The sequence below is a fragment of the Myotis brandtii genome, unplaced genomic scaffold, assembly GCF_000412655.1.
Source record: "Myotis brandtii unplaced genomic scaffold, ASM41265v1 scaffold934, whole genome shotgun sequence".
Classification (NCBI taxonomy): Eukaryota; Metazoa; Chordata; class Mammalia; order Chiroptera; family Vespertilionidae; genus Myotis; species Myotis brandtii.
In genome coordinates, this window is record NW_005371854.1 from 592,468 (window position 1) to 608,168 (window position 15,701).

General features: G+C 49.5%; 1 protein-coding gene across 1 annotated transcript in view; it reads right to left on the reverse strand.

Annotated features, from left to right (window-relative positions):
• SPON1 (spondin 1, extracellular matrix protein) overlaps positions 1-15,701 on the reverse strand; it is a gene marked incomplete at its 5' end in the record, with an annotated part of 256,193 nt that overhangs the window by 4,119 nt on the left and 236,373 nt on the right. The window contains 7 exons of the mRNA XM_005885895.2: positions 1,115-1,279; positions 2,147-2,314; positions 2,407-2,577; positions 6,368-6,550; positions 7,524-7,599; positions 7,976-8,116; positions 9,146-9,347. Coding sequence (XP_005885957.1) covers positions 1,115-1,279; positions 2,147-2,314; positions 2,407-2,577; positions 6,368-6,550; positions 7,524-7,599; positions 7,976-8,116; positions 9,146-9,347 — 1,106 coding nt within the window. The remainder of the gene's footprint in view (positions 1-1,114; positions 1,280-2,146; positions 2,315-2,406; positions 2,578-6,367; positions 6,551-7,523; positions 7,600-7,975; positions 8,117-9,145; positions 9,348-15,701) is intronic.

Below are 15,701 nucleotides of genomic sequence, written 5' to 3' on the forward strand. Positions count from 1 at the left end.
GTGTACAGAGCCTCTTGCCTTGCTCTGTGAGCTTCTGGCATAGATCTGAATCTGGGCAAGCAGCCTGAGTCATAAGGGAGAGGGAGCATGAAAGACGACTGCAAGTGCATTTCAGAGGAAGCCAAAAAGCAGATCACAGCCAAGTGTGTCTGACTTTCCAACACCTAAAAGAGAAGCTCTCCTGGAAAAGTAGCCAGAAAAGCAGGCTCTCTCCCCTCAGGATTAGTCCCCGTGTAATGCACACAGCTGATCGCAGATTTGGGAGGAGATGGGGTGGGCACAGAGCTTTTGAGAGCTTGGCTTGTTTTTCTTATCAAGGCTGCAAGGGTACAGGAGTCACTGACTCAGTGTCCACCCTTTGGTCATGGACAAATAAAATGGTCAGAGGGAAGAGGAATAAAGTAAAAAAGCTTGGAATATCCATTGGTTAGACAGCTGCTAATTGGGGATGAAGGTGAGGAGGGAAAGAACTAAGAAGTAAGGCTTACGGAGCCTTGTGCAAAGCGTTTTTCATCTAAATCTCCTGTTTAGACTGCACAACAACTTGTGGTTTGTGTGCTTTGTAGATGGATGTGGGATCCTCATTACTAATGAGGAGACTGACTGAGAGTTTAACCAGTTAACTGCCACGTGTCCAAAATGGAAACCATCCTTGCGTCTATAGACGCTTATTTAAATTACTTTGCTAACACAGAGCCCTGTCCAGTTCGGCTCAGTGGATAGAGTGTCGGCCTGCGAACTGAAGGGCCCAGGGTTCAATTCTGGTCAAGGGCACATACTTGGGTTGCAGGCTTGATTCCCAGCCTAGTTGGGGCATGTGCAGGAGGCAACTAATCGATGTGTTTCTCTCACATCAATGTTTCTCTCTTTCTCCCTCTCCTGTCCACTCTCTAAAAATCAATAGAAAAATATCCTCAGGTTTAGGATTAACAACAAAAACCACTTTGCTAACGCACAGGTCCAAATCCAAGCTCTTTTTCCCTCCCCAGCAAACAGTTGGACATTTTGACCTAGCACTGTGCTCCTGCACAGGGCTGGTTGGACATTTCGACCTAGCACTGTGATCCGGCACAGGGCTGGTTAACGGCGGGCGTGCGGGAGCGCCAGGACTTACGGCATTCGGGCAGCATGCACTTCTCCACCTGCTCCAGCTCCTCATTACAGTCCCCGAGCTCAGCCAGAGACTTGAGCATCCGCTGGCGGGTCCGCATGCCCTTCCCACAGGTCACGCTGCAGTCGCTCCACTCGGACCATGGGGACAGCAAGCATGGGATGGTGTCTAGGTGGAGAGCCAGGTTTGCCACTGAGAAGAAGCCCCCTTTGCTTTCTTTGATCCCTGTGCCCCCCACTCCCTGTCCCCACTCTTGTCCATCGAATAAGGTGAAACTGACTGATAGATTCAGACACTCAAGTGAACCCCAGGGGCAAGAAGTGGCTCAGCAGATTCCTGCTGTTCTTGTCACTCTCCTGCAAGTCCTCTGGCCCTGCTGGAGGCTGACCTGACATCACATGATACTGAACACACAAGTAATATGAATATACAAGTCCCCACTTGAAACACCACTGAGGGTCTGAGTAGGATCTTATTAGAGACAAAAACATCCCACACACGCCAGGAACCATACACTAAAAGTTAGGCTCAATGTTGCATCTTTGGACATGTGCTGAAACCCCTAGAATCTGTATGTACTCTGTGCATGTGTACATATGTGTACTGATGTGTGAGCCTATGTGCATCTGTGCACAGAGCAGGGGTGTAGTGTTTTATGGGGCCAGGCAAAGCCAATGTACAGGAGTGGGGAGGCCTCGGATGACCTGGGGAATGCACATGCCACCTGAACGTATCGTTACCCTCACAAAGATACTCCGGGCCCCTATAAACATGCTGCAGGTGAATTCTAACCAAAAGTCACCAATTTGCCACCCAGCACTGCTCAGAGAGTCCCTCAAAGGAGGCCACTCTCTCTGGGTCTGGTTGATGTCCACACAGCTATGGCCTTCATCTTGATCCTAGCAGGGCCCTGCAAGGACGGTGGAACGGAACCTACCCCACCTCCGACCTTGATGGAGGTGGTAGTAGGGGGTGCTGTGGTCCCCCATCCTGTCCCTGTCTCCCTCCCCTGCCCCACCTCCCACGCCCACTCACGGCACTCCGGCATCATGCACTTCTCTGTCTGAGAGGTCTCGGCCTTGCACATGGAGCCGTCCGCTGGGCTCATCTTGACCATGCGGTGCCGCTTCTTCATGCCCATCCCGCAGGTGGCGCTGCACTCGTCCCACTCGCCCCACTCGGTCATCAGGCAGCTGCTGGAAGCTGGGGAGTCCAGTGGCCTCAGAGTCATCGGTTGCCTCAGAGCCGGGCCCCCTCCCCGCCCCGCCCCGCCCACCCAGCGTCCCCGCACTCACAGCACTCCTCGTTGACCGTGCACTTCTCGGTCTCCTCCGTGGGCAGCGTGCACACAGAACCATCCTCCGGGAACTGCTTCACGTACCTCTCCCGGGACCGCATGCCCATGCCGCAGGAGATGCTGCAGGGCGACCAGGTGATCCACTCGGACATGGTGCAGGTGGACCCATCTGCAACACACGGAGCGGACGCTGCAGCCCCAGCGCCGGGCGCCATGGGGCGCGCCAGACACGACTCGAGGGACCCAACTCCATAAGGGCAGGAATCAAAAGGAACCAGCTGGCTTTCAAAGGGAAGTTAGCCAGTTGAGGATGTTGTAAGGGAACATAAAAGGTCTACATTTTAAAACCAGAAATGTCTCTAAGAGTAAATGAAATACTCTTTTCCAGGTACATGGGGCACTCAGTGAGGATTACTCCTTACTCCACGATAATGCATATGAAAGACACTTGGATGATAGAAGGATGACTATCTATATTGATAAAAGGATAATATGCTAATTAGATCAGACATCTTCTGGATGTCCTTCCGGACAAAAGCCATGGTGGCAGGGACAAGGCAGAGGTGGTTAGGGGCAATCAGGCTGACAGGAGAGGGCAGTTAGGGGGCATCAGGATGGCAGGCAGAGGTGGTTAGGAGCCAGCGGTCCCAGATTGTGAGAGGATGTCTAACTGCTGATTTAGGCTCGATCCCACATCGGGCCTAAATTGGCAGTCGGACATCCCCCGAGGGGTCCCAGATTGGAGAGGGTGCAGGCCGGGCTGAGGGACAACCCCCCTTTCCCTCATGCACATATTTCATGCACTGAGCCTCTAGTATATACATATTCTGAGGTACTGTGTAAGCTGTCAGTTCCCAGTCTAGAAATACAGATGAGAGAATTTTGTTCCCAAAGGAGAGAGCATGACTGGCCTTGAGACATAGGACCTGAGGGCTGATTTGTACCCAAAGAGCAGATTATATTAAGTGGCCGCAGGCACCTCAATGCCTCAGTTGAGGTTGATGACAAAGAAGAGAAGACCTCAGCTACTAATAGGGAGCAAATGGTTGGGTGGGGAATTGAGAGAGAATGTCTGTGTGTGTCAGGAGAGGGGGGCATAGAGGAAGAATGAGGAAGGCAATGTTGATATCCTGGACTACCTACGGCTTTGCTCCCAAGAGTGGGTGTTAGCAAAGACCATGATCTCGTAGGAAACACTCAGGATGTTGGTAAAGAAGATAGCCAACCTCCCAGCTTGGCTTGTGGTCCTGTTTCCAAGGTGGTGGTGGTCGTGGTGTGCTGCTCCAGTTGGAAACACAGGTGTGTGTGTGTGCGCGCGCGCGCGCTTGTTTAAAAAAGAGGAAAATGAAGTCATCCCTCTACCATCTATCCATTTATTCATGTCACTGAAGACAATGAATGCTTAGGCAAACACTCTGAGGTTAAAAAGAGGTGTAAGATATGGATCTTGTTCTACTCCAGAGAGAGAAAGAGAAAGAGAAAAGGGGGGGGGGGGGGGGGGGGGGGGGGGGGGGGGGGGGGGGGGGGGGGGAAAAAGGGGGGGGGGGGGGGGGGGGGGGGGGGGAAGACTCGAAAAAGAAAAAAAAGGGGGGGGGGGGAGAGACTGACAATAATTCCAGGCATTGAAAATATGATGACAGAGGTAAGCCCAGGGAATTGGGGAGCATAGGAGAGGGGGGAAAGTCACCCCTTCTGGGAGTTCTGGGGAAGATTTCACACAAGAGGCACATCTGAGTGAACTTGGATGGGAAATGGATATTTGCATTTCAGGTACAGGAAACAGCTTATGCAAACACCCTGCAGAGAGTGTATATGTGTGGCATTGAAAATATGATGACAGAGGTAAGCCCAGGGAATTGGGGAGCATAGGAGAGGGGGGAAAGTCACCCCTTCTGGGAGTTCTGGGGAAGATTTCACACAAGAGGCACATCTGAGTGAACTTGGATGGGAAATGGATATTTGCATTTCAGGTACAGGAAACAGCTTATGCAAACACCCTGCAGAGAGTGTATATGTGTGTGGTATTGGGAGATGAAGCTGGAAAGGAAGACTGAAGTCAGAGTGTGAGGCCAGCCTGCACATGGCCACAGGCTGCCACCTGCACATGTGTGGTGCCCACACATTGTCATTTAATCTTCGGACAGTGTAGCTACACCATACTGGTGGCACAGCAAGAAATCATAGCTGGTACCCACGTTAGACCCAGGGACAAAGCTAACTAAAGGTGCACGTACATCCAAATAAGATAATGATGTTCCGGTGTGATATGGGTGGAGGTTCAGGGTTTGGCAAGTCCCAATTCAGGCTGCCCATAACCTGGCAAGACGTTACCCTGAGCAGGAAGAATACCCTCACCACCAACCCCAGTGTCTTATGAGAGGAAGAGGTTGGAGTCGAGAGGCGTCCCCCAGACATCCTCAGGTGTCTTAACTAACAACGTGTTTTCAGTACAGTGTTCACCGCGTGGGGTGAGTGTCCGAGCGCTCATTTTCACCAGGCCTCCACCTTGGTTCTCCGCAGAACTATTTTGCCAGTAAATTAAGCGGAGGAGTTTGCACACTGGGCAGTGAGGAGCCACAGAGTATTCAGCGAAGGAGTGACATGACCAGATCTTCGTTGGCAAAGGACCCTTCTAGTGGTGCCTGGAAGTGGGCAGAGACGATACGGCCTGGGATAAAGGGCTGGCTCAGATAATCAGGAAGAAACTCTAACGACGGCTATTTTATTGTGGTTGCACAATACAACATACACTCATGAGGTCATATAATGAGTTCCAAATGTCCAAAGGGGTCCTTGCTTCTTTCCTGTTCTAAATGCTCCCCAAATAACCAGTGCAGAGGGGAGCCTGCTGTGGGCACAAGAGAACCTTATTTGACTTTGGGTCGAGTAGCCTCTGGGGAACATGGACCCCAGGTACAAAGAGCAGGCTGACCTGCAGAAATAGAAAAGCATATCCTAAAATTCTCTCCCTTCTGAGGAGTCTTATCATGGGCACGGTTAACAAGAAACCACCGTGGAAGTGCGGCCAGGAGAGGTGCTTAGGCTGCCCCCCAGGAAGAGCCAGCTAGTGGATGACGTGCAGTGCGGGAAGCTCTCTTCAACCATCCTCAGCTTGGAAGCAGTTTTCTTCCGGCCATAAACCAGCTCAGTCTTATCCCTTCCCATTGCCTCACTGCCTCTCTGAGATGGTTAAGATCACAGAGCACCGAGTAGAGATCTGCCCAGACAGAGAGAGGAATCGTATTCTGGAAAGGAGGCAGCTGACCTTTGCACAGCAATCAGCTTAGCGCCATCTGGAAGCCTGAGCCATCCTGACATAGGGGCGCAAGCTCATAGTTCTAGCCTGACCTTTGAACAGTTGCAGACACACACACACACACACACACACACACACACACACACACACAGAGAGAGAGAGAGAGAGAGAGAGAGAGAGAGACTGAGGATTCTTGCAATCATCCCCCAGGCCCTGACACAAGGAAGCCAGTGTTCTGCCTCAGGCTCAGGCAGGACAGACAGAGAGCCAGAGGGTCCTGACCCAGAATCAGGGCCAGGGATCTAGCTGCAATCTTGCCCAACCTGTTCATCTGCTTCTTTAAAATAGGCTGGAGTTAAGGCCCAGAGCAGGCTGCTTGTTATCTGTAATTTGTCATGAGATGTTTGCTAGCTCTTCAGTAACGTGTGTATATTTTCTTCTGGTGGCTGGGGAAGGAGGCAGGTGGTCAGTCAATCTCAATAATTCATTTGATGTCATAAAATGTGCTCTGTGTTCAGAGGCCTGGAGCCACTGTTAGAGATGGGGGACTGACCTAGGTGGACCCCACTGACAACTGCAGTCAGGGTCCTGGTGCCCCACTATGGACCCGGCCTGAGTAGGTATGAGGGGCCGGCATCACCAGGCAGAACCCTTCCCTCCTGAGCTTCTGCCCGCCACCTGCTGGCCTGGGTTGCCTCCTCACCTTCGTCGCTGCAGCCAGGGCCCATGCAGGGCTGGAAGTCCTGGGTGTCGGGGCAGGGGACACTGAGGTCCAGCTGTGCCTTCAGCATGCGCTGCCGCATCCTCTTGCCTTTGTCGCAGGTGGAGGAGCTGCAGGCGGACCACGGGGACCAGTTGGAGTAGATGCAGGTTTCTGGGGTGTCATCTGGGAAGAGTAGGTGACAGGTTTTCCCTGGGAGCCTGTGGCTGCTGAGACTGGCCCTCTCCCCAGACAAGCTCATTGGGAGACAAGAAAATCCCTGCTGCCTGGCCGGCCTCCGTGAGCCTGGTACTCCTGGGATGGGAGCAAGCCCGTCCCTTCCCTTTAAAACCTTTATTTTAGCATTCCGCGGGTAGCTACATAACCTAATAACAAGTAAAGATTCTCCTGCTATCCCTTCCCCTCAACAAATGAACGTCTTTTCATTTCCCTCACCGTGGCAGACATTGTGGGCACATCACAGGCAATGTGGGCAAGCACAGGTTTTTTTTGTGTTGCTGCTTCATCTTCCCATGATCACGATACACACATGGGTGTCATGATAAGAATAAGAGCAGCCGATGTTCACTGAGCACTTATTATGAGCCAACGTCATTCTAAGAACCAAACATGTTTTATCCCATTGGAGACGTAACAACTCTCTCTGAGGCAGGTTCTGTTATGATCCCCATTTTCCAGGTGAGGAAACCGTGGCAGAAAGGTGAGGGAGATCCCATGAGAAAACCTGAGCCGCGGCCACGGCCCTGCCACTCCCTCCTGACTGTGGGAGCTGGGCCTCACTCTTCTTGCTGGGGGAGTGGACTCACCCACGTCTGCCTCACAGGCCAGTACGAGAACCAAAGCAGGGAGCGACCTGAGTACTGTGAAGCCTATGCAAATGCCATTGACACGATCATTTTAAAGGCCCGATGCTGTTGAGTGCATATTCTAGTATCACACCTTCACCAGTTCCCTGAATCTTTGTGCCTAGTCTTGGCCTTGCTTTGGATCATAGCTCTCAAGCAGAAATTCTCAAAGATGAGATGACCAAGGTCAAAGGACACAAGTATTTGTGGCTTTTAAAACATGTTAGCAAATTGCTTTCCCAGAAGATGGGGCCAATTTAGGTTGCCACTGGCAACAAAGGGAAACAACGCACCTTCATCTTTCTCTTCCGGAGCCAGGTCTGCTACTATATCATCCACGTTGTCCGGTACGATGTTGCATTGTTCCCCCTGCAAGAGAGCTTTACTCAGAGGGCTCACATTGAAGAATGGAACGGGTAGGGGGAAGATGAGGGAGGATGTAAAATATAATGCCCACCCTGTGTATACAAGGCGGAGTTCTGGGTCGACATTTACAGTCTGACTGAAAAAAAAAATGGCAATAAAGTCACAGCTTCCAATTCCTGACCCGGGGCAGATATTAGTAATTGATTGTGGGACTCATCAGGAAACCTGAATAATTTGCATACTAGATACTTTGGGAGGCCCAGGAATCCTACATCCCGGAATATGCCTGGGACCCCATGATTCTAAAGCAGAAAGGGGGACTGTCTCCTCGAACCCTTGGTGGGAAAGGTCTATGCCAGGGTGAGCTCTAACCCAGTACCTTCCGGGCGATTCTCTCGATGACAACTCTGGCTACTTGAGTGATGGACCCGCCCTCTGGGTCGTAAAAAGGACTCTGAGGATGGTCCAGACTGGTCAGGGGCCGGATTTTCTCCTGGGGAATTGTGGGCCTGTTGGGTGACTGCAATGGGGAAAACAACAACAACAACAAAACCAGATACAGAGAGAGGGAAATAGAATTGGTTAAGAACCACAAAAGCAATTTTGTGTGTGTGTTTGCTCGCAAAGCAATTTGATTGTAATATGGTCAGAACAAAAACCTTGATAGGAATTTAACAAGTTTAACTACTATTTATGTTATGGAATTCTATTCACGCCATGTGTCGTGCGTGGAAATTTGTAGGTCTGTACTTTCAGATGCTCCCACGTACACGGTGGGATTATGCACAGATGAAGAAGCCAAATTTCAGAGAGGTCCCCACAGCTCGGAAATGGCTGAGCCGGGCTGGCCTGAATCCAGAGCTCTTCCTACCAGCCCAGGCGTTGGCAAACCTTTGTCTGCAGAGGGTCAGATGGTAGATATTTTAGGCTCTGTGGGCCAAACCGTGTCTGTCGCAAGGACTGAACTCAGCTGTTATAGTGAGAAAACAGCCCCAGACAACATGTAACCGAATATGTGAGGCCGGGTTCAAAAATTTTATTTCCAAATGAGGTGGTAGGCTGATTTATCCCGTAAACCATAGTCACCATCACCTGTTCTTGATTGTTCTACCACTGGTTTTCTGATGGCTCCATTTTGATGTTGGTGTATTGACCATATCTGAGAAATATTGGCATTCAGGAGAGATTCCAAACTCCTTAGCCTGTCTATCCAGAAACCTTCGGCATATGGTCCAGTCCCCACTTTCCTCCCTCTCTCTTCCCTCCCCGCTTCCTCCATGCAGTGCCCTTCGCCTGCTCTTCCCTTGCTCACCCATGAGCGGCTCTTTAGCAAATCCCCTCTCTGTGCCCTCCTGACCGGCCGCACGGACACTGTCCAGAGCCCAAATCAGACTGTGTGTGAGGACGTGGTGAGGAGACCACGCTGGCCTCCCCTGCCACACTGTGAGTTCGTCTGGGACACGGCCCGGGCCAGATTCACGTCTGGGTCCAGGACGTCGGGATGGAGGCGGGCAAGGTTTGTCACTCACCACCCCAGGCACACGCCTACCTCGTAGGTCACCCCGCTGTCAGTGCCCGCGTCCCAAGGAATCAGGTCCTGCACCAGCTTCTGCACCCAGCCGCACTCCTTGGTGCACAGGTCCTCGGCAGACAGGCCCACGTTCCAGTCAGGGCTGGGGCCCATCATGGTCAGGAAGGACATTAAGTGGCGCGTCCTGTCCACGGAAAATTCAGCAGAGGGTGCTGCTCTCCTGGAAACCAAACAGAGACCATTACACGAGGGGGTCCAGGGGTGCACAATCTGAGGGACATCTGGCCAGACCATGTAAAGCAAGCATGTCAAACCCGCGGCCCACAACGAATAATTTTGCGGCCCAGCCAGTATAATGGTATGTAAGAAACGTTTTAGTAATAATTTTGTAACTTAATTTTTACAATATCCTGTTATGCATAATTATTAATAATGAACCTTAACATTCGCTAATGACTGATTACTAGAATCGTGTTGCATTCATTTCCCTTACGCGCATTAGGCGCGGGTGCACCATTTCTCTCCACTAATACTAGCAGCGAATATTTTAGCAGCCGATTGCCACATCGTTAGTCTTGGACTGACTTGTTTGGTGTGCGCAACAGGAAATATTTCGCTTTCGGAGAACAAGGAAAATAGGTTTATTTGCATTACACTTATTAATTTATGCAGTTATTCAGTGTCTGGTAAGTTAATGTTCAAGAGAAAATATTAATTTTTTAAAAAATGTTTTATTATTTTATGTTAATGATGACTCATTTATTTTAGCCCTTTGTATTCAGCATGTCTCTATCGAAATAAAACTACATTTATTTCTATGAAAATGGAAGCTTTTGTTTTTTTGCAGCCCACATAAACTTAAACCTTGTTTATCTGGCCCGTGTTAGCCTTTGAGTTTGACATGCCTGGTGTAAAGGATGAAGGCATGGGAAGGTGGATTCTTGGTCTCCCCGTGCCTTTGGCCATGAGTGGTTTACACCATTCTCTCTCCTGAGTTTATCCCTTGGCACATGTAGAGAGAACCATATGCTGCCATCTTATCTACTTTTTTTTTTTTTAATCCTCACTCAAGGATATTTTTCCATTGATTTTTAGAGAGAGGGAAAGACAGAGAGAACTATCAATGTGAGAGAAATAAATCGATTGGTTGCTTCCTGCATGAGCCCCGGCCAGAGCCCGTGCCCTTGACCAGAGTCGAACCTGGGACCCTTCAGTCCGCAGGCCCGATGCTCTATCCACTGAGCCAAACCGGCTAGGTCTCATCCACTTTTAATGTGTACACAGCACTTACTATTACTTTATTTATTTGTTTAGGTGTTTATTTTTTTTATTTTTTTAAAATATATTTTATTGATTTTTTACAGAGAGGAAGGGAGAGGGATAGAGAGTTAGAAACATCGATCAGCTGCCTCCTGCATATCCCCCACTGGGGATGTGCCCGCAACCGAGGTACATGCCCTTGACCGGAATCGAACCCGGGACCCTTGAGTCCGCAGGTCGACGCTCTATCCACTGAGCCAAACCGGTCAGGGCGTTTAGCTGTTTATTGACTAGGAAAGGATGGCTTTTGTCCGCCTGGTTCATGGCTTTAATTCCAGTTCCTGTAACAGTGCCTCGCACGGAGTAGATGCTCTGTAAATGTTTCTGAATAAATGAATGAATAAATACTTTGTGCTACATGTGAGCCCAGCTGTGTTGGATGTGAGATGAACTTTACAAATAAAAACTGGCTAACAATGCCCTAAGCCCTTTCTTATACATTCTCATCGAATCCTCAGAACGGGATACCCGACTCCAATTATGGATGTGGAAACCTAAGCTCAGATGGGTTATGAAATTTGTCCAAAGTCACCAAATGAATTGGTAGAATGGAGACCGCAACCCAAGTCCATACAAGGTCGGTATCCTTTTCATCATCCAGTTCTGAATCCTCCACCCTGCCCCTTCCTCACTGTACTGAAATCTACACCAGATCCCGCTGCCTCCATGGCCCCGCCCCGGCCCCCACTCACAGGAGTGTTCTCCAGTCGGCCAGCCGGACCGGTTGCAGAGCCAGCGGCCTCTGGCTGACAACCCCCCACTACAAGAGGCAGCTCTTCAACCTGTCCCTGTGCTGCTAAGCAGTCTTAGGAGTGGCCAGGGCTGTAGAGATCAGGCAGGCGGCCCACCGAGGGGCCTGGTGGAGGATTAGAGTCAGTCGGCACACCCTGCGTGGCAGACCTGCGGTATTTTATTTCCCTACCCCCAGGACAATCCTGCGGGGTTAGAATGATTACATTGCTTTGTAGAGAAGAAAGCAAAGCGTCTATAGAGGTTCATGAACTTAGCGACAACAGCGGGCCAAGGTTGGAAGGCAGCTCTGCCTGACGCCACCCCCCTCCCCCCCCAGGCTGCTAACCGTGGGGAATCCTCGGCTGGGGACCAGCTCGTCTGCTCAGTCCAGCTGGCAGCTGGGCCACCTCAGCTGTTTGGGAGTCCCTGTGTCCCTCTGTTAGGACCAGCTGCTTCTGGCTGCCCTCACCTGTCCCCGGAAAGCATGGACTCCAGCCTGGTTAGGAGCCATGGAACTGGACCCCTTGGGCCCTGGCAGGCCAGATGGGATCAAACAATGGGCATCGCAGAGAGGGAAGCCCGGGTGCATCCTGGCACTGCCTCTCATAGCTTTGCAGCCTTGGACAAATTTCCAAACCTCTCTGTGCCTCAGTGTCCAAACCTATAACATGGGGATCCCCACGTGGGTTACTGTGAGTGTTCAGGGAGATCACGTGCTCACAGCACTCAGCCCGGGGCCTGGCACCGGAGCTGTTACCACTATGCCCGTTTCCTTCCCCATGCCCGCGAGTCCTGGCAGGCAGGTCAGTGGTTTTAGCAGCTTCCTTAAAGACCTGGTTTCTGGAAGACCTGCGTCCGGGGAGCTGCAGCCTTGCTCACCTAGGGACTAAGAGGACACAGTCTGGGGCCTGCCTTCCATGAGTGCCCGACAGAGAACACTGGCATCTGGGCAGGGTTGCTGTATGCCCCAGCCCTCCTTGGCCCTTGGCCCCTGGAGCCCAGCAGTGCCTCGGAGAGCAACCTTCCTCTTCCATTGCCATAGAGACCATCCTCTCCACCCAGTACCTTTCCAGCTTCCTGGGCATGTGGCTTTGGGTCAGGTTAGTGGTTCATGTCCCGTACCCCACTGGTCACACTATTCGCCATGATAACCCAAGGGGACAAAAACAGCTCTACTGAGGAATCCAGAGCTGGAGAAACCAAACCAACCCCCACCCAACCCCTGCTGGCTACACTGCCCAGTGATGGATGCTACCAGCTGAGAACCTTGGGTTTTATAAGGACTTATGCAAACTGTTCTCTGCAAATGCGTTTTGGCCAAATCTGCAACCTGAGTGAGGGATCCTATAATCCTTGGTATGTATTTCAGGAGGCAGGAAATGGGCAGCAACCAATCCCTGCGCACACACCTGACCTAAGGCTGGGTAATATGGTACATGTGAATCTATAAGGGCCTAGGAGCGGTTTTCTAATCTTCAGCTACGCCCTGCTCTTTTCTTGCCCCCTTGACTGGAAAATTCACCCCCTGACCGACCACTAGCTTACATAACGTGTCCTGCGGGAAGTGCTTCCTGACTTCACTGAAATTGCTGAGGACCCCGGTGCACCTTCTCAGAGCATGTTGAACTCAGTGTTTCCATGGAGTGTCATGTTTGATTTCCACCTTCCCTACTGGGCTCCTAGAGAGTGGGGGCCATTTTTGTCTTGGGCGCAGCTAGATCCCAGTGCCTGGCTTAGGACTCAGCGTGCAGTGGATTCTCCTCAAAGAGTTGTTGAAATAAATGAATTAATCTAAGAAATGAGTGTGAAGCTCTTGTACTTCCTTTGACCTTCAAATTTAATTTAAAAATCACCTCAACGTATTTATTACTTCGATAATAAAAATGCTATTTAAAATAATGAAATGGATAAGAATATACGTAAATTTTCCTTAGGAAATGCTAGATATGATCGGAGTTCTTTAATTTGTCCAAACCATAATTAAAATTCTTACTCATGCTTTCTTATATGCCACATTTTCCCATATTGGTTTCAGTTTTCTGTGGGATTTAAATTTTAATCAGCTTTCTAGCAAAGATGTGGTCATATCATATACTGAATATGTTCTAAAGCATGATAATTAAAATGATGCAATATTCAGGATAAGAAATAAATATAAATTAGTGGCACAGACTGGAGTTCCCACGAACTTTAGAGAAGATTTATTCCAAATTAGGGGGAAAGAAAAGATTGTGCAACAAGTGGGGTTCGGCTAACTTAATTGCAATTTAAAAATATCATATTCACATTTAATATCACACACACACACACACACACACACACACACATATCCAGTGTTAAATAGAAAACAACCAGAACAAAGAAAAAAATGTCAAGTTTTCTGATCTGTTAGAGAAAGTTAGTTTTTCAGCTTTGCAATAGTAAAAGCAATCACAGAGGTAACATTGAATTAGACACCAACTAAAAACATCTGTGTCATGAAAACAGCAGTATTGAGTTAGAGATAAATAATAACATGTTGCCCAAAAGGTCTCCCTCTAGTCACACTAAGTTAGTGTGACTGACAAATGTTAATATCTATTGCATCTCCAGAGCTAATCCAAATCCGTAAGAAAAAAGCACAATCTCAAAAGATAAGAGGAAACATTTCTAAACAGAACTCCCAAAAACACCACAAAAGAGGCAATAAAGGGTTTTATGAGACTCAGGTCACTGGTGACTCAGGTCACTCATATGATGAGTTCTGTCTCCTCATCATGTATTTCAAATAATCCCCAATAAAGAGCTTTTGGTGTTGCAGAAACTCAATCATACCACTAGAGGGCGCTCTATCCATGCACTAGGCTGAAATCCTGGGTGCGTGGAGGAAGGGTTCCTGGCTTGGAAAACTGTATATAACCTGGAGGCATCTAGGGCTCCGGGTCCATCTGGCTGATTAGATCCTCTAGTTCAGTCTTCCTTTACAATCCTGAGGACATCAGTGGGTCTGAGCAAGTGCTACTGGGAGCAGGGAGGGTGCTGTGCCTTCAGCCGTGGAGAGAGATGCCTCTGACCTTATGGCTTGGGTGATTATGGGGCACAGACCTCCAGAGGCGGGATTTCTGGTGAGGGTGACCGTGTCTCCAATACACTTGCCTCACCATCTGTCTCTAAAACTGGGACCGTTGTCTAATCAAATGTTAATTAAAACAGAGTGGCCGGAATAATGAAGGGAACTCATGTGAAAAGGAATGTAAATTCTTTAAAATACAATCTCTACTATTTTATTTTTCAAAGAACTAGAATTTCTTTTTAAGAGTTTCAGTAATTCCTCGCATCCGGTCTAGACCAGAGGACCTGGGTGGTGGACACTCTGAATTGATTTGCAGGAACCCTGGGCATTTTCTATTCCGGTGCCAGAGGAACTAGTGACGGACGCGGGTTTCGTTGAGAATTTGTCTTTCCCGTCTCTACCTGCGCTCTGGGCTGTGGGAGCCACAGCTTGATTTATTGAGCTAAACAAGTCAGCAGCTAATTTGTTCATTGGTGGCTGTCCTTGGAGAAGTGGTCCTGTGGATAAAGATGAAGATCATTGAAAAACAAGTCAGCTTCCACGGGCAGGACCTGGCAAAGTAGGTCACCCTGGCTTTCCGCTGGCCCGAGGGAGGCTGGAATCCCATTAACCTCAATCGAGAGCGGGCTCAGTGAGGGGGGGCAGGGCTGCGTCTGCAAAACAAAACTTGGCTGCGTGGAGGCTTCTAATTTGACTTCCTAATGAGATTTGGAAGGGGGAAGGGGAACATGGGGTATGTGCTGGGGAATATCAGAGGAAAACAGCTTTCCCTTCACCAGCTGATAGCCCTGAATGGAGAGGGTTTGGGTGTTTAGGAGGTCTGAGTGTTTGCCATCAATTAATTCTGTTTCACTGGGGGTCTTATCTTAGGACGTCTGAGGGATGGGTGAAGGGTGCCCAAACATTTTTTTCCCCAATTTTTCAGAAAGTCTCTCCAATCTTAAAAAAAGAAAGAAAGGAAGAAAGAAAAGCAAAGAAGAAAAAAGGTCCATTGATTCTTTCAACCCCTTGGAGCTCCTGCCCAGTCTCCTTTCACAGCAAACGTCACTGGCTGTCTGTACTCACTGACTCCATAACCTCGTTTCCTGTGCACATTTCACCCTGTTCCAGGCTGTTTACTTCCCCCCATTCACTCTACAGAAAGGCGTCCCAATGAGGTCACCACTGGATCTTCATGTTGATAAATCCAACAGGCATTTTGCAGCTCTAATCTCACTTGATTTCTTATCTACACTGGACACAGGCTGACCACTCTCTCCTCAAGTGCTTTCTTCACGTGGCTTCCCTGACACCAAGCCTCCTTCCCCAGTTTCTTGCCTATTCCTTTCCTGTTTCCTTTGCAGGCGAGTCCTCCTCAGCATTAAATGTTGGAGCTCCTTGGGTCTCACTCTGAAGTCCTTGACTTAGTCTCAAGCTCTCTCTCATCCAAACCATGTTGCTGTCTCCCATTCCTTGTTGACTCAGTGTACA